Consider the following 19909-nt stretch of genomic DNA (forward strand, 5'->3'; position numbering starts at 1 on the left):
TTGGATTATGAAAGAGCCAATGGATAAAGTAATATTCTCACTCCATCAACTGATATATTTAGGAAGGTTTTCTGAGACCAGGTAGGTATAAGAACCAGTAGTTTTCCCTAAATAAAACAGATTTGCACTTCTAACAAAAACACAGTAATGATGAAATGATATAGCATGGATTATAATATATATTCACTCCTTTATATGAATGTACTGTTATTATTTACAAAAACTAGTATTCTGCATTTCACACAAACAATAATTTCAGTCTATAAAATACAATACATAAGTCAGTACCGTAACGGTTATTTATAAATATATACAAAAGTATTGTTGTGCAACTATTTGAAAACAAACAATATACAATTGGGGATAGAGAGGGGGTCAAATATTCAAGTAGGGTTTTCTATAAAACAATGCTTGAAACAGGGATGATCAAACCAAACGGATTAAGTAGCAATAGATTATGTTTTGAGAAAAAATAGATTTAAAGTGCTCCTTATGGTCTGTAAAATACAGTACATTGATTTGGATTGTGGAAAATTTCATATCAACATGTCGAATTAGAAACGGCCTCGACTTTTAATGCGTTCTTATTTGGGTGTACTTGATTTTGAATGTTTGCAACACACTGATTTAGATGATGATTTCCTAATTTTAAGATGCATTTAAAGATATATTAAACAATCCCAACATGTTAAACCCCTCTAAAACAAGTGTTCAGTAAAAAATTCGTTTGGTTTTACCACCCTGGTTGCAAGTCATATAAGTGGCCATGATATTGATTTCATACAAACAATCACAATGTACAGATTAATTCAACAATGAGAAGAAATGTATAAAAGTGAAAAAATGGGTATATTTACCTGTACTATTACAGACACAAAAACATTGATATCACAAAATTGGTCCATATATATGTTATTGCACACCTCAAGATTATATAGCATGGTAAGTACGTACGGTTTGCCAAGCAATATATACAGCAGAAAATTTATGACATGTCAGTGGAAAAATAGCACTTCAATTTTTTTGAAAAAATATCAGTGACAAGTTGTATACAGATTTAGAAGCATTTTTACTAACTAGAACAACATATTCTCATGTATGCTCAAAACACGAAAGCCCCCTTAAATCTATAAGTGTGTGATACAATCAAGGCAATGCCCTATGAAACTATATTTTGATTTGAAAATTTTATCATGTATGTTGTGAAAATCAAAGTTATTTTTCATGAGGAAATTTACATACAGTGACTGCAACTTAGCTCCTGTAAGCACCAGTATCACAAATATAGCAAATGAATATATACTTATTTTAAAATAAAAGGCACACCTATAAAAATTGAAAAATAAAACATGAAACACTGAACGTTGACCACTTTGAAACCGGCTTGTCATGAATTATCAGAAGTTCATATCTCTTGTAGGTTATTGTTGAATATTTGTTTCAGAACAGCAGCCAGCTGTCCAATCATCATATTGGTGGTCGGTTTCTATCACTAAACTACTTATTCGCTTTGCATTCAGAGTATTATATTACATTTACTCTGTTTCATTTTATTTACTCTGTCGCGGAAAGGCTGCATCATCCAAGATATACAATGATGCTCAAATTGTTTTTATTGTGTGGTACATCTGTACATCATGCATTGCATATCATTGAAGGAGTGCCCACCCTAACATCGCAATTTCAATATCACCAGAATAAATATATCATTACTGGTTGTTTAAAATCAAAAGTGCACAGAACAAATTCATGTCTTATTGTTATAATCACTGACAACGAGTGACAGGACTCGAAATGCTAGGAACCCAGTTCGGTTTTGTATCGAACTCAAAAAACAGGTTTCTTCATTTCAGAAAACCACGTCAAAGTTATTGATGTGAAAACAAGATCCAGTTCGCTGATTATTACGACTTTCCAAGAACAGTTTTGTGCCAGTCCCGAATCCCATTGTCGTTTGTTAATCTAATTTTCATTACTGAACTAATGGCTTATACACTCCAAAGTGTTTTCTTAGATTAATATATTTAGCTGATTTCAAATTGTTCCTATGGTCAGTTGTTAGCAAAATATTTTCACATGTTTTACCAAGAAATTCAGCTGCGCTTCTGCTAACTGAGTGGCGTAATGTTACTGAAACAGAATCACCTTAATGTTCATATATTCGATCATCGCTATCTTGTTGTTGATTACCGTACTTTTAATACTGCAACCTTTCCTGTCTTTTTTTGTTCAGTTTATTATATGGCACACAGAGAAGGGTCCAATCTGCCAAAAGTAAAACAAGTTGGCATCAAAGCGTGAAAAGCAAGAGACGAAGCAAGTATTATCAGTGATTTGAACCACACCAAAACGAGACTTTGTCCTTCATATTAGTGACCCTTTTCTGTGTGCCAAGCTGAGTAAAATCCCATTCTGCACTGAAACTATGAAAGGATGACAAATAATAACGAAATGCATCTGTTATTTTTTAATTTTCTACATTGAGAAAAACTATAAGATTGCATGGCAGCATTGAAAAATCAAAATAATAAGAAATACAATTTAACGTAATTCTGTTGTTTTATATATAAAATGCTAATACATGTACAGAATGCGGCACGATCACAATACAATTGAAGACAAATTATATGGTTCAAATCACTTCTTCGAATATTGAAAATTATGTTTAGGGCCAGGAAAACATCAGATGTTAAGATGGAAAATCAGTTAAGATAAAGAAAACAAGATGCACACAGATAAAATTCACAAATTCAGAATGTTAATTTGAAGGTCATGAAAAGTAATGATTAGACTCGATTATACGAGTATATTCCATATATGTTCGCAATTTTACTGAATAAGATTCCTCCTCACTATATATAGATATTTATAAGTGTATAATACCCTGCGTATATATGACCCACTCGAGGGAAAAACAATTTTCGTAACTGAATTAGATATATTCAGTATAGTAAACTCTTGATTTACAAGTAAGTTAGAATATTCTCATTCAAAAACTGGGTGCGAGAAACTCGGCATATTAATTGTATTTATTATATTTTATAAATCAATCTTATCACTAAGTTTAGGAAAAATTGAGGATTCAAATATATATTTTCAGAATGTATATATGCATTTTACAATTTGATAATCCTCAAGGTAAACGATACGTTCCCTAAATAATGGAAGAGTTACTTTAAGTAATTATAAGTAGGCAGAAGAATAGAACCAAATTAAGAATAAAGCTGATATAACATTTGGCAACATCATACAGCGGAGAAGCGAAATTAAAAATTTGCTACCAACATGCTGTTATATATAAGCTCAATGAAACAAGAGTATAGTTTTCCTCAGATAAAATACAATCAGAAAAAAAAGATAAAAAGTGGAATATATAATGTTTAAAAGCAAATGCACGAATACTGAGATTAAACAATAATATCATATTGCATTGAAAATGCTCAATGGTCATGTAATTTCGAACCAGATAAACAAACATTTTCAAAACTCTAGTGAGTGAGTAAAGAGATACAAGGATATATATGCTGTTGCTATCAGCAATATTATTTCGCAAGTCTTTTTGAATAACTTTGCTCTAAGAAAGTTACAAAATTAGGAACTAAATATGACCAATTGATTCATTTTTAACGAGGTAAGACTGTGGCACCATAGACGTTGGTAGGTATCGCTCAACATTTGAAGTGTTACACATAAGTATCTGCTAAACGTTATTCAGGAAAACCTATCACCACGTTAAGATGCTTTTCAAAGCAATGTTAGTAAATGAAGCTCATTTGAAAATTTTTTTTCTACGACACCGACATACCATTGACAATATTACGGAGTTGTTTTAAAACAGTTTCCAGGAGTTTTTTCTTTTCCCGTTCTTGTCTGTTGAATGATGTAAATATATTACGACGTTTGCTGTCCTCACGAATCCTAAAGAAAAAATATTTTAAGTAAATACATCAGATAAATAAATTTATCTTTATACAGTGCTTGGCATGTACATGAGGAGCTTTAAATTTTTTTTTTTAAAGATTTGTACTGAGGTTTGCAGCATTTGGAAAATATGAGTAAATCTGTATCTCTGACAATAGGTAAGAAAATAATTTCCATGCATAAATGTTACAATGTTTTGGCAAGGTATATATTTCGCCCTAACAAATTGGACACAGAGTGTTCTTTTGAAATTCATAAAATATAATGACTGTTTGATAAATGTATGACAAAAAAAAATTTTATGGTTCAAAACATGAAAAATCTAATTAATGACAATTTGATATGCAAAGTAGAAAATCATAATTGATATTACTTGAATTGAATTTTAAAGAGCAGATTTAATATGTTACAGTAACCATGGATTACTAAATGGGAAAAATCAATAAATTCTTGTCTGCAGTTTCTCTCCGATATACTTCATCCAATGCTGTTACTCAAAGTAAATAGTATCCTGGGTATATCGTACATACAATGTAATTAATTCGAAAATAAGAGACAATACTCACTTTTCCAATAATGACAATGCAGTAGCAGGGCCGACTCTCAAATATTTGCTGTTTCCACTCCCGTAATCAGCAAGATATGATGACCAATCCCACGATAAGAACAGATCGAGTAATTGACGAAGTTCTAGAAAACTCATCTGCAAAACTCCATCTTGAAAACCTGGAACTGGGTCAGAACTTGAAAAAACTGAAAACAAGAAAAAGCGTTTGTAAGTGGTGAAGTAATAACTGAAATTAATTGTTTAATTAAAGGAAATCGTGACAGCATACAGTAATATACCCTCCATAATTGGAATTAATTGACCAATTAATTTATTTGATCATATATTGTTTGATTGTTATTTATAAAACTTTGCTTGAAGCAAGGTTATGTAACCCCCCAACTGAAAAGAGTTGCAGGTAACCATTGCTATAGACTACATCCAGGTTAGTCATTGCGACATGGATGTTAGTACATAAATTAAATGGTTATTAATATTGATGATTGTTTTTCAAACAACTTTGCTCGTAGGAAGGTCATAGGCATCTAAGTTAAAAGTGTGAATTGAACGGATAGAAGTTGCAACCAAGCACTGACATATTAGGAAATTTAATTAGATTTACACGTGGGAACCAATACTGAGAGGAATATAGCAAAAAAGAAGGTGGTACTAGAACGCAAGGCCAGGATAGATTGTTGGTCTGGCATACTGAAATATTCCAGTACTTTCAAAAATAACAGTGGCAAAATTAAATGCCAGGGTGGCATTTGCACGGATTTGGCACTCGTTCTATATCTATCAATAGATTAACTTTCTATTGAAATTCCTTTTACTTAGAATATGGTTTAAATATTTTAGCGCAAGTTTGACAAAATATTTTAAAACTTAGCATGTTGTACCCACATTCGCATTGCATGACATCAAGATTAAATTGTTGTAAAGCCGCCATTGTTATTTGTCGAATATCTCGATCCATCAAGGTTTCCATCAACCTGGTTGCAATGTGTTTGCAGGCAGACATACAAGCGGTTTGTGCCACCTTTTCCTGAAGATAACAATATATTGTTATAAAAGTTAAACCATGACTAAGAACAAAATATTTCAAGTGCATATGAAATTGTGTGTATTCAATTCAGTAACTTTTTTATTTCAGCGACAGTTTAGAATGATTTTATTTGAAAAATTGTTATTCTGATAGTTAGAACTTCCATTATCTTCCTAAAAATTGTGGAAAATTCACACACAAACAATTTATTTCGATTGGTTCTAGGACATTAAATGGTCTGTTACTCGGTATGTATTACTTTTTAAAAATCATTGGACTGCATGATAGTCAAAAAAATTTGGAAAAACAAAAACAAAATCAATATTTGAAGATTGGTGTCAAACTGATTTCAGATAAGGAAAACAGTATTTGAAAAATGTCCACTTCAGAGCAAATCGATATCTAATTCATAGTACACAGTTTCAGTAAATTAAATATATACTAGGCAGTGGTTATTTAACATATCTTTATAAATGTTGGAATTGGAGTCTGTCTGAATCATAAATTTAAACTCCCTGAGTCAAAGCTAAAGTCGAAATTATGAATTGTTCAGTCACACTTGAAATTTCATACCTAAAAAGGTGACTACAGATTTTTGTAATCAAAATTTCATTTTCTTGGAATTCAGCGGTGGTGTCTGTCTCAATATTTCTGACAACATCGAGTCCGAGCCGGAAATGTCCTTTGAATGTCTCAGAATAAAATATTCCACCAGACTCCAGAGCCTTGATTCAATATGATTTTATCTATTTGTTCCACATACATAAATAATGTACTTACTGGTAAGTGACTGAAAACTCTGAAATTATGTCTTAGATAAGCAATCAAATCCAATAAATAACTGCTTGCAGTTCCCATTGCTTCTGACATGCTCCAGTTATATTCAGCCAGTTCAAAAAATTCATCGACTTTACTGTTGACTTTGATATAAATCTAAAAAATATAAGTTTCTCGGTCAAAAGAAATAGAAAAAACAGTGAAAATATCACAAGTTCAAGATGCATCAGACAGGGCAAACTATTCATATTTCCAGAAAAATGTACTAATCTGTCAAAATTGGAAGAGTCATAATTTAAAGGCTTCAAAAAAGGTTTTTACAGACAATTTGAACATATGCAAAACTGTCATATTTCAATGAAATAGAAAATAAATACAATTTTGAAACTATCTGAGAGAGCACTTTTCAGAAATCACAACAGAATGTGATACCTTAAGCAAAATAACTGCTTGAACAATTAAGAGACAAGTTAGCAGATAACAGATGGATATCACAATAACAGCATTCCTATCCAAACATCAAAAAATCAAAATAAACTTTGTCTTTGCTACAACGCACCTGAGACTCAGTTTCACTTCTAGCATCTTTGAAAGTAGATACTCCAACAAGTTTAGCAGTGTGTGATGCAGAGGAATCTACACCTGTTATGCTATGAACAAATTCTTCCACATGACTACATGAATTCTCCAGGTATGACGTGTTGATTGTGATTTGTACAAGCTAAAATATGAAAATATATTCATCAGTATATATTTAAAAGAATTAAATCGCTCATGGCAGATCGCTTTATTAATAGATTTTAAACTAAGAAATTGTGGCACTCTGTGCATATACCGATAGTTAGGTAATTTAGGACTCCCCTCCAGAATCCAAACCACACTGATTCATTCAGAACATTTTGAATAATTATTGCAAGAAAACATGATATAGGCTTCTCTCCCTTTTAATGAATTAAATGGCAAATATATCAAAAATTCACTATTCGGCTGCCGGATCCTAAACTCTATAGTTTGGAAAAAAACTTCACAAATATAGGAAATACATACACCACTTTGAACATTGTCTGGCAGCAATTCCCTCGAAAATGCATGACTTTCAACGGAACATAAACACAACAAAATTTAAAACTCAAAAAGTTGTTTGTTTATAAAACAATTCAGGCCATGTGAAACAAAACATATTTCTAGAAAGTCAAAAATTTACAAACAGAAAAGACATAGGTACTAATTAAAAACTGGTTTCTAAATTTCAAATAACACACCTCCAAGAGTCCAAGAGTTGGCTTCTGTACGAGTTTCTGTAGTTCAGTACTCAATGTTCTTGTTAATAACAAATTGGTAGATTTTCGTATCATGTCATCCACTTCTGTTGAACTAGAATCATCAAAAAAATATAAATAATTCAATATCATTCAGGGATGGCCAATCAATCTATTTTCATATATGCATTCTAAAATAATATTTTCAAATGTGCAATCTTGAATTGGGTTAGGTTTAACTGCAGTAATGTAATAATGTACAATGTATCAAGGAGTTTAATTTGATATTCCAGCACACAGAGATTTGGTAGTTTTGGGAAAAATTTGAGAACATTTGAAAAAAAAAAAAAACTAAACTAGCCTTCGAAGTACTGAAATTAGAAATTAAATGTTCTATTTATTGAAGAAAAAAGGCGATTTTCCCCTTAACAACCACAATAACGAAAATTTAGCAAAACGATCCAAGACCATATATGTACACTTTCAGACAGCTGACAGTAAAGGACAATTTGATTTGGATGGAAAGCGGAAGACAAATTTCAACGCCAAATTGATAAGGGAAATTGTTGATAGAAATGAATTCATGCACACATACAACATCATTGTATAAAAATGATTGTTTCAGCAGTTAGTGGCACATTAGTCATTGTTCCAACACTGAATTGCAATTTGCTATGATAAGGTTGGCAAATATTATGAAACAAAGCAAAGGGAAGTGCTGGTGATTGAATGAGATGATTGAATCTAAAATGATTATAGTTACTGAAATTTTGTGCAACACTTTGGGAGTAAAATAGCTTGGCATAAAAAAAATATCGCACATTTCACTAATTGAATTGTGGATGTCAATAAGTAATGAAAATGACTCTTACAAATTAATAAAAATAATTTCAAAACACAAATATTCGATATAAAGTAAAACCTTAGAATTTTAATAATGGCTAACAATGTTGAAAGTAAGCTTCAGCATGTGGTGGCATTCTTAGTTGTTCTTGATCTGTATCAGCAGTAACAACATTGTGTTGCTGATACAGAAACTTAGTCATATCGAAATAACTTAGATGTTTGTTAAAAAATTGCATTATATTATAGGCCTGGCCTGGGTTTGAATCATATTTTTTTAAAAGATAACCAGTATGTTATCATCCTAGCTATGGAAAGCTAACTTATAGGCCTACACGCTACATTGACCTGAAAAAGTAAGAAATCAGAATTTCATGCATCCATATGGTGTTTGTCTAGTGTTTCGAATTTCTGTTTTCTGATTTTACTGACTTTAACCGCTTTAAGCCGTAAGTCAGTCAGTATTTGTTGGCTTGTAATGCATCACCTTTAATCAATAGCTCTAGGTATTTCAATGTTTGCAAATATATTTTCTCAAAGATGTCTCCATTTAGAGTTGGTGTGCTGTACCTTTCTTAGAGCAAACGATGTATACAACTTGGTAGCAATATAAAGAGGTAATGTAATAATAAGATGTACCTTAGATGAAGGTCTTCACAATATTCAAGACAAGCTTTAACAAAACTTTTGATTTCATTGAACACTCTCGGAACAAATCTTGAAAATGGAAGTTGTTTCGGAAAACTTGCTTTTATAAATTCAACATCTAGAACAAATAGAAATAGATTAGATATAAGTACAAGACTCCAAATAGCTGCAATATAATGAATGTGAGTGAACATTGTTGTTCTTCAAATTGATATATGACATCCGTTACAAGATATTAGATTTCAATGGCAATAATAATAAAAAACGCACGACAATTTGCTTAAAAAGCATGAGAAGAAGACAAAATGACTTTTCTCTCTGCATGGATTTGTATGAAAACCTTGATAGATTCATAGATGAAAAAAAAAGTTATAGTACCAAGGTATTATTATACAAAGAGGAATGACTAAAATGTTTGAGATTTCAGTGAAACTTGACTATTGAATAAGGAAAGAAAATAACACCATATAATTGAATGTGGTAAACTAAACACTGCATAAATCATTGAGAATTATTTAGAAATTGAAGAAATTGTTCCAAACTACAAAATTAATAGGATATAGAGATAGAGAAAGACTCCAAACCATCTATGAAACGACCTGTTTTTGGGTTGGTACAATTGTCGACACAGCCCGGGTTTCATTTTCTAGATTGAATTTTTTTTAACTAAACACAGAGGAAACCAAATTTTGATATCAAAAACTTTGCTTTTTGCAATCCTTCTTTGATTGGTTGTTTTTAATACTTGGTCAGCTGCATTTTGAATTTCTGTTTGGAATTTGGTTAACATCATTAAAGTCTGTAGTTCGACTCCGAAGAATTCAAAATTGCTATTCCAGCTTTGGTAAGTTTGAAAATATGACTTCGATTCTGACTGCAATACCAATAAAAACAAACCAAACTCCAAATCTCGACCCCAATCCTACAGGTGTGAACAAACCATTATTTGACAGGAAAAAAAATGAAATACAAATAGGAACAATCAACCAACCTTCATAAGGAAATGAAGATAACAATTCCATTTCTTCTGTGTCGCTGGTTATTTGAATTGGTGTATAATTATCTTCATCGAAGATAGTTTGAAGAATTCCTGACCATTTCTTCAGTAGAATATCACTGTACTGCTCTCTCATTTCAATCAGTAATGAAAATAATTGGTCAACATCAAAACCGTATGCCTGTCAAAAAAGTTAGAATAAGAAAATATTGTCAAAATGAAATAAGCTTAGTTCATTTAACAACATTACGAGTTACGACATAATAAACTCATGAAATATAGATGCATTATGGTGTTTCACTATGTCCTAGTGATGCTTGGTAAACTACAGATAAAACGAATTTCAAAAATGAATGCTATTAGTGTTTTTAAGAGTCCAAATAATCCTAGCGAGTCCAAATAATCCTAGCTAGTGCTTCTTCTGCATAAATTGACATTTTTGAATTCTCATGATTGCAATCAAGATATCAAATTAGAAAATTACTTAATCTTCAATACCATCCTTATTTTTAGGACACTTTTAAAAATACATTCTGAAACACTAATTAAGTAAATAAACAACAAACCTTCAATGTGTCGGCAAATATAACAATATGATTTTTCACTGCCATCAACATATCTGCATCTCCACAATAATCCTGTTAAAAAAATTTAAAGATGTAAATTATTTGGAAGAGTACCTATATAGGCATAAAGGTATTTTATATTGACACAACATCCTATTACTGTATAGTGTATACCTTACAAAAACACTTACAGTTCAGAGAGAAAATTTTGAGAGTTTCAGAGAAAAGTAAATAATAGCATTGAAAACGGTAAAAGAATAACAATTAAATCTGTGAAAGGGATATCCATAATGAATCAAATACTCAAATCAACTTTGTTATGTTGATACTTTAAATTACCCACTTTGGGAATGATTCAGAATAGCCCTTTTGATTCTTACAGTAACAAACCTTTTAATTCATTCCAAAAATGGTAAATAATGGAGAGCCAATTAAATCAATGTTCATCTTGAAGCAGAAATTATTCGATTTCGCCATCGCTGTATGCCATTACAATCAAAGACACAAAGCAACGTGTTGCCGACATATTGTTAATCATGTCAGTTTATCTATTATTTTTTACCTCAAACAAACAAGTTTTAATGTAATCACTCACAGAATCCGTTCTCAAAACAGCTACGATTTCCGACAGGGCCATGTCCCATAAGCTATCTATATAGGCTTGATCAACAAGATTGTTTGCAGTGTGTAAAATGTGGTCTTCGATAACAAAGAAACTGGAATAAAAATGAAAGAAATGAGGAAACAATTGTGATGTGTATTATACTTGGTTTCATTGCTGAAAAGCATTTTTCTGGTTTCATGAGGACATCAGAAATCAAGATAGGCCAGGCGGTTAGAGCGTTTGGGTAGTCAAAGCCGAACCGAAAAGATTTCAAAACTTCCAAAATAATAGAAGCTCTTTACATATCATTAGATACCAGTAACTGCTTGTACAATGTTAATAAGGGTTCTATATACTTTTGGCGCTCTGATAGTATGTGCACCAAGATGGCGCACCTCGTATAGATAATATGTTCAGGTTGTGCGCCATACTACGAAAGCACAAAGTTTTTTCATCTCTCCTCATCATAAAACTGCCTTCCTAAGCAGCTTGTAAATGTTTCTTTTTTCTGTTGATGGCTCCTCAAAATAGTGCTTGGAACAAAATTATGTACCTTGCGACAGGCCGTGCAATTTGACTTGCACAGCACAGCAAATTTTTATCGGAAATTTGACTTGCACAGCACAGCACATGCACAGCAAATTTTTATCGGAAATTGTGTTCAAACTTCTTACTGCTTTTTATACAACAATAATTTTTTCTAACTATGTGAATACTATTCAGTTAATATCATTAAAGCGTGATGGCCTAGTGGTTAAATTGCTAAACTAAACTATGATGGCATCGAAAGTGTCAGGTCATATCCCATGTCCACCACTTCACACAGAGTGTAATAAATTGAGTAGGCAATGCCAACCTGATCCTTCCAAAGTAAAGTAGCTCTGTGCATATTAGTGGTTGGTCATGTAGAGCCTTGTTCAGAGCAAAAGAAGTGTAAATGCGTCATATAATAAAGATCGAACAGCACCACAGGTATACTTCAATTGCTACAGGTTAAGAAGTAAACTATTCACTACTCACTTACCCAACAATTTGATGGAAAAACGATGTGTAACCTTCTAAACTTTCATGCATATTGTTGGGTGGTTGCAATGCAATTTCAGCTTGAGTTCTTCTCTGAATTCTATAATATTTTTCAAACTGATCACGAAACTTGAGAATTCCAAATATATGTAGACATTTATAAACTGGTGAAAAGTCAATCAAATCTGAAGGTGAAACGTCCTGAAAAATATTTAAGTATACAATTATATTCTCAAATTTTAAGGAAGAATACATATTATGAAATATTTTAGTATTAGAAGAATATGATTTTTTTATAATCATACATAAAAATGAGTCTTTCCTTATTATCAGTATAAAGCATATGAAGCATATGAAACAAATTATATTTTCTTGTACAATTTTAAATAATCAAGATGAGATAAAGATTTCAGAATAGCAATGTCAAATACTGTAATTTGTTTAAACTTTATGGCAATTGTAAAAGAATTTCAATTAACAGAGAAAATTTCACACATATGAAAATTAAATATACAAAATGAAATTAATAAATGAATCAATTTACTGGCCCTCATGGTCATGATCGCACTTTGCATGAATTGGCAGTTAATACCGGCGTCCAGCATATACAAGCAGCTAGAATTTCATCAAATTACGGATTAAAATTTTATGTAAGTTATCTCAAAGCACTGTAGTGTTTTCACTTACAGTTTTCACTTTCATCCACCAAATTGAAAGTGATTACTCTCACATAAGGGGTCCCAGGCAATAAGGAATGGCCAAAAACTGATTAAAGTATTCTAAGTATATTGTAAATTAACATTTTGGAATATGGAATATATATATAATGAATTTGAAGTTCAAAATGAGATTTGAACAAATTATTGTAAATTCCTAAAAATGAATTAGGCAGAATGAGATAAACATTGTTCCATTTATTTTTTTGTTTGACCACCATATTTACAGACAGACTGATACAGTCCCCAAGTCCCCAAATAACAAAATTTTTAATGAAATTATTTAAAATGATTCATAAAATCAAGAAAATTATACACCCAAGTCCCCAAATAACAAAATTTTTAATGAAACTATTTAAAATGATTCATAAAATCAAGAAAATTATATCATCACATATCTCCGCAATTAATTTAAATTTTTGCGGAAAATACAGTAATGCTAATTTAAAAGATGAGTAGCACTTTATGTTATAACAAGATCGCGGCAGCATATATTTGCATGCGTGAAAATTCCGTCAGTAACCAATGTCAACAATGAATATGAGTCATAATAAAAGAAGAAAACTATCGCTGACCAATGCACAGGAATAAATCTTACATAAGTGACACCACTCAATCTCTAGTGTGTTTAATATTGAATGGATCAAAATATATAAATGAACAAGATAATAACATTATAACAAGTAACCTATGTTTTATATTAGATTATTTGTCAAGGGCAAAGTGAGTCATCATATTTGCATAGTTGATATCAGAGACTATATCTGCCAAATGACATTGACGTACCATGGATGGGTGGCACCCTTCATCAATTGCTCATACATGACAGAGGCTAAATAATAAGGAAATACTTTGATTGTAAATAGGATCACTTCACAAGTCAACCGACATATAAAAATACTTTTCGTTGCAAGGATTTAATGTATAATTTCCGACTTTATCCCACAACATCAAAATTTTTCACACAATTTATAGAAATTAAATATTTATCTATATATTTTGAGGATGACATACATGAAAGAAAGCAGACATAGAATTGTGAATTATATTCAATCATATTTCATTTTTCAAATTTTATTCACATACAAAAATCACAGTTAATTACCAACAGAAATAATTATTAAATCACACTCTTTTGAATTATCAAGTTCGATTTAGTCAAGACCCACTTGTAATACAATAGGATATCCATCTGTTGGTTTGTCTTGCCAGAGCTTTTGAAGTTGAGATCGAGCTTCATTTGATACTGATCTGTTTTTTGATTCAATCGGGGACGAGAACCCAATATAGGAGTCGAAGGATAAATCAACATGATTTTGAGTATCGAAATCCAATCCTAATTTTTTTCGACTTGATTTCGATTCACTTTTAAAACAACCATTTGAAGCAGGTTGATCAGGTGGTTTCGAATTCCCTGGACCGCTTTTTTCTTTTCTTTCTTTTTTCTTTTTACGGCGAGGTGGGGCGACTGGAAATGGAGCCAGTTCATTGCCAGGTGGACTACTGGACATACTATGTGCAGCATTTGAGGGTGCTTCATTTTGAATGGCTTCAGGTTCATTAGATAACGAATTTTGGGGATCAGTTTCATTAGCTATATCATCTCTTGCATCAGCTTCATTGAAGGAATTTTCCAATTCGAGTATAGATGTGTTTTTTTGTTTTGCATTTGTAACAGTCTTTACAGAATTTACAGATTCATCTTTTGTGAAATCATCTTCAGTTTGCTCACTTTCTACACTATTTTCCTTGAAATTGCATGAAAAGTAATGCTACTAATGTGCTTGTGTAATAAGTAAAGACAAATTATCACTAATATATAATATAGTAATATATTATTCCAGAAGAAGGATGCCAAAGCTCGAAACTGTATGTGCTAAATCGCACAAATATTGCTAATTATTATCATAGATTAATTCAATTTTGTAAAAAAAATGGTAATTCTGGCTGGCACTGTTCTTTACAGACCACAATCAGTCGAATGGCATCCCCCCAAAAACGTTATAGATTTCATATTCTGTAACAATTCCAAAACATGCGTCTTCAAACCAGAGTTATTGTTAATAGATTAGAATTTTGTTTCAAATTCTAATCAAGAAAAATCAATAATATATTGTATATATAAAAATGTTTTGGACATGATAGGCATTGCATTATTGTGAGGTTGTGAACTGCAAAAACATGATTCAAACAGAGCATACAACAACTAATTCATTTCCTTTCAATATATGTATATCTTCCTATGAACAAAGTTCACAAAGTCCCGCACAGATTTTATACTACAAATTATTGGACACCTATGGATCATTTTGTTGTCGTTGTTTCGAAAAAAAAGGCTTTCCGCCAACTACTAGGCTAGACCAATTGATTTTTAAATTATCTGAAGAAGTCGCCAAAAAGCTATCTTTTTTATTTTAATTTTCCTACGGTGAAGTCCTGCAGTGTATTGTATTTCACTAAATGACTTTGCCTGTTTTATTTTATTTTATGAGAAAACTTTTATATGACATACGGGAACACGTTTATATCAGATTGATTGATCTCATGTATTATTCCAGAGCTATTTTCGAAAAAATTCCTTGCGCTATAGAAAATTCCACCATTATATCAAAAAAAAAAAGATACTGACCTTGGAATTCTCACTTAATAATTGTTTGGCGTTATCATGCTCATCTGTGATTCCATCACCTTCCGCGAATGGATTACCATCAGTTTCATCTGTAATTTCTTCAGCAAATGGATTAGAAGAAATTCCATTAGTTTCCGCGAAAGGATTCGAGGAATTCAAGTCGTCATAAGACTGATCAAAAGGATTAATTCTTATATTGGATTCTGGAGGATTTTTCTTGGGTGCTTTTCTTTTCTTTTTACTTGACGTTTTATGGCTGTTTGACATTAGGTGTCGATCGACTTCCGTTAGACTTTCTTGACCGAGTAGAAAGTTGTTGCTCGTTCTAGCTCCATCTGCTTCAGATAACTTGAAATTTTTTTCCTGATCAACCTGGTGAGAAAAACCAAGAAAATGTAATCTCTATTGCAAAGTATTAGATAGTTTTTGTGTATGTATTTCAAATACTTCAATAATCTAAGCAACAACTAAGATGACAATAATTATCTTGGGTGCTCCCGAAGTATGCGAACCAAGATGGCGGACATCGGAACGTAACACGGGTAACAGGTTAGGGTTAGGCGATAATTTTTTTCCAATTTTCCTTATTTTAGTCCTATTATCAGTTCGAAGACTAGCCAAAAGCCTCCCGTAATATTTATACCTAAAATTATGGCCTAACCCTAACCTAGTACACATATTACATTCCGATTTCCGCCATCTTGGTTCGCATACTTCGGGAGCCCCTTATCTTGAATGAAAACGATATTACTGCTATTGAAAGAATCTTGACCTACTTACTGTTACTGTTATTTAGAATAAATATTGAAAGTTAGCAGTAAAATATTTATTGTGATAAATCTAGATTTAGAATCTAATTCAAAGTTGTAGTTAATAATACTATTTACAAAACTAACAGAGTTTTTCACAAAAAATTCTATTAACAAAAAAAACCAACAACTTGGATTTTTGAGTCGACACAGAAGGCAAGAAATGAAAAACAAGATATTTCAATTTGAAAATAATTACCATTGTTTGAATTTAGGTAGGAATTCCCATTTTAAATATATTTTTGAACTTCTATTATACCTGACACATTGCAAGTTTTCCAATCTTCGGTGAATTTTTACGTACAACTTCAAGAAAATCTTTCAATTCAGATTTTGAAACTTCTTTGATATGCTCTCGGATTTTCGGAATATTTTCAATCATAATCTCACAATATCTATACCTATGAACAGGTGGCAAATAAGTATGTTCCAATTTTTCAAGCGTTTTCAAAGCAGAGTAGTACCTGTAAAATATGAATATTAGATGTCAGAGAATATGAGACTATAACATGCAAGCTGATACCATAATTAGGCAGCAAAAACATAATCTAGGCTGAATATAACATCATAAAATTTGACATATATAATTTTTTTTTGTGGTAGCAACAAGTTGTACAGTAAAATACTATAAATATCAGTTACTTTTTCTTTGTTGAATGTCTCAAATCGGACATCCCAAACAATCATGTTTTATTGTTTTTGTCATACACAATTATATGAAGCAAACATAGTCGTGAAATTCCAAGAATTGAGTTATAAATGACTGTGCCAGGACAGGAAAGAATCGTAAACTCAGAATAAGAACAACTAGGAAACAATGACTAATCGATGTTGTAATACTCAAAAACATTCCAAAGTACAAAAGTACAAATCAGTTATAGATGGTAGTTGGTACAATCAATGAAAATTTCTTAAAAAGCATTTTTTCAAAAGCCAGAAAATTACAGATATCCACAATGAAATAAGACTAGGCTCATGGGCAAAGGCTGGATTTTTAAAGGGAGGGGGTTCAAAATCGAAATCCCAATTTATGGAGTAACAGCTTCTGAAACAGTCGCCGTGATTATGTCACTCCATATCAAGGCCCAATCTTCAGTGAATAATGATTTTGCTGTTAGCAACCAGTTGCATATAGGCAATTTTTAAGTAAAAAATTGATTTCCAGCAAATATCCTAAAATCGAAAGAACACCAAATGAAATGCTTACCATTTCTACTCTAACATTAACCTAATATTACCTCCCAGCTTTTATTTGGTCTTGCATTTTCCCATATGTTTGTAGAACAGGTAAACACATAGTTAATTCATCAATGGCAGAAGCAATATTCCGTTGTTGCAATCTACATTGAATTAAATCTTGACATTTTCTGCATAATTCCTTACCAGACTCTTGCTGCTCATTATTTATCAAAACAACTTGATTCTAAGAAAAGGAAATCGTATTGTAATACACAAAGTTAAATGTAAAACAGGAGTTCTCAACTTTAATCTCTCTATGCCTATTTCAGAAGTAAAGTTCACCCCCATTTTTTATACATTTTATTAAATTAATTTTCACTTCTTCCAACACTTACAATTAATCCTGGGCAAAATCAGCGGAGAAAGAATGAATTTCAATGAAGAATTGAGGAATCAGATGTCTACAATTGATTTTGTCAAGTAAACATGAATAGCATTCGTTTTCATTCAAAACAGATAAACAGAGAGACTCTGTACTCTGTATTGATAGAATAGTCAAACAGCTGCAAGTCTTGTAGCAGAGAAATAGGCAAATTTTTTACTAGCGAAATTTACACTAAGGTTGGTCATAGTAACCCCAAACAAATAAATTTACCCCCAGTTAGGAACCCCTGATGTACGAAACGACCAGAATATATCTGGCGGTAGCCTTCAATTGGTATGGCATGATTATTTCACATCATATTACAAAGCTAAATTTGATCTCTAGTTGGAATGTGGGAATATTATATTATATTTCCTTAAAATCCCTTTACAGTTGGACAACATGTTTTTCATTGATACAGGTACAAATATAGGTAAGCATCACAATTTTGCTATAAAAAACTTTCAAGAATACTGTTAAAGGAATGAAATCTGAACTGTAAGAACTTTTTCTAATGTAAAAAAGTTGTCTTTGTATTTATTAGAAGCACAAAATAAGGTTCCCAGTAACTAAAATTTTGAAATTTTACAACACACCTCTTGAAAGCTTATTATAGAATAATAAGAATAAAATTTGAAAATCTAAGAAATACCACATTGGAATGATAAAATGAAAAATACTATGGGTCTGATACCTTCAATTTCTCAGCATCTCCACGAACTTTTATCAATTCAGTGATTGATTCAATGAAGCCTTGATAATGAAAATTACACAAACGTTCTATATCTCTATCATGTTGTTTGATTCGTTGGTCAAGCTTTTGTAGAAATTTGTCATGATCACTTCCTTCACACACGGCCCTGTAAATAGAAATTTTTCTAATTTAAGAAAAAATGAGCAAAAACAATAAATATATTACAAATCGCCAATCGCGCAACATACCGTATGTTCTTGTCAAAAACTAAGAAAAAATGGAAATAATGAGCTGAAATTTGGCAGAATATTGTATCTTTTATCCATCTCAAAAGTTTCGTCATGACTTTACAGTTCGTAATTTTGTGGTAATGACAGTCCAAGTTAAGTTAAATCTGATTTATTTATAAATTTATAATACATCAACAATGGTAGCCTATTCCCCTAATTAAAAATCCTTAAATACATCCATGCTCATCTATATAACAATGTAATTTTTGTAGTCTCGGCACAGCAGAGAAGTATACAGAACCCTGAAATGTGCAAATGTGTGCATGCAGACAGGTTGTTAGGGAGCTGGAGACTGAAAAATTTCGACTTTGAATGTTTGAATAATGATAATTCTGGACATACTGACATAGGCTACAGACATAGCAAATTCATTGAATTCAGAAATTGTATCTTCAAGGAAAAGTTTCACATTCTGACATTTTTTATGGTGTGAAAATCATAGGGTTAGCATTAGAATAGTGCTAGAGATTTTTTTGTCGCTGAGAGTGAAGTCCAGAAGTCAGGAAGTTGATGAAAAACTGACTGAACGGCGCTACTTGCCGTATAAAACTCCAAAATTATGCAAGTTACCGGTATGTACAAATCACCCGATGGGGAAAAAACGTTAGAGAAGCACACGTGTGTGGTCTAATGAAATATGTCTGTATGTGGCACCTTAACGATGCTCCGATGAAGGCTGTGTCAGTTGTTTCAATTTCCTTCAGTATCCGCTCGTGTTCGCGATCAGTATCAAGTTCCTGATCTCCTCCTGAAATTACATCATCCTCCAGGATATCCATAGCCTGATTTCAGTAACAGTTCCAGGCCTAGCTCGACATTGTGGAAGACGGCAGATCTCCGATCGACTACAGAACTAAGGGAGGACTAATTTACGCCTGCCAACTTACCCACTTTTTAATCAAAAACAAACGATTTGGGCAGTGACCATCTTATATTTT

At 31.9% G+C, this 19909-nt stretch overlaps 1 protein-coding gene across 2 annotated transcripts; it reads right to left on the reverse strand.

Moving 5' to 3' along the window:
- Positions 1–223: 223 nt before the first annotated feature.
- Positions 224–19901, reverse strand: LOC120340127 (exocyst complex component 6B-like). 2 transcript variants are annotated; one of them, XM_039408383.2, is made up of 17 exons: positions 19626–19901; positions 18682–18847; positions 17623–17807; positions 16644–16848; positions 15576–15947; positions 12232–12431; positions 11199–11319; positions 10604–10675; positions 10032–10218; positions 9032–9158; positions 7553–7664; positions 6850–7011; positions 6294–6446; positions 5372–5513; positions 4488–4674; positions 3806–3918; positions 224–2265 (listed from the first exon to the last, which is right to left on the reverse strand). In XM_039408383.2, the coding sequence occupies exons 1-17, from the start codon at positions 19748–19750 to the stop codon at positions 2198–2200; spliced, it is 2697 nt and encodes an 898-aa protein (XP_039264317.2). In that variant the 5' UTR covers positions 19751–19901; the 3' UTR covers positions 224–2197. The 2 variants fall into 2 exon arrangements, with proteins under 2 accessions (XP_039264317.2, XP_039264319.2); XM_039408385.2 differs by lacking the exon at positions 224–2265 and having other exon boundaries at positions 2453–3918.
- Between the last annotated feature and the right edge of the window lie 8 nt (positions 19902–19909).

The sequence above is a fragment of the Styela clava genome, chromosome 9 (assembly GCF_964204865.1).
Source record: "Styela clava chromosome 9, kaStyClav1.hap1.2, whole genome shotgun sequence".
NCBI lineage: Eukaryota > Metazoa > Chordata > Ascidiacea > Stolidobranchia > Styelidae > Styela > Styela clava.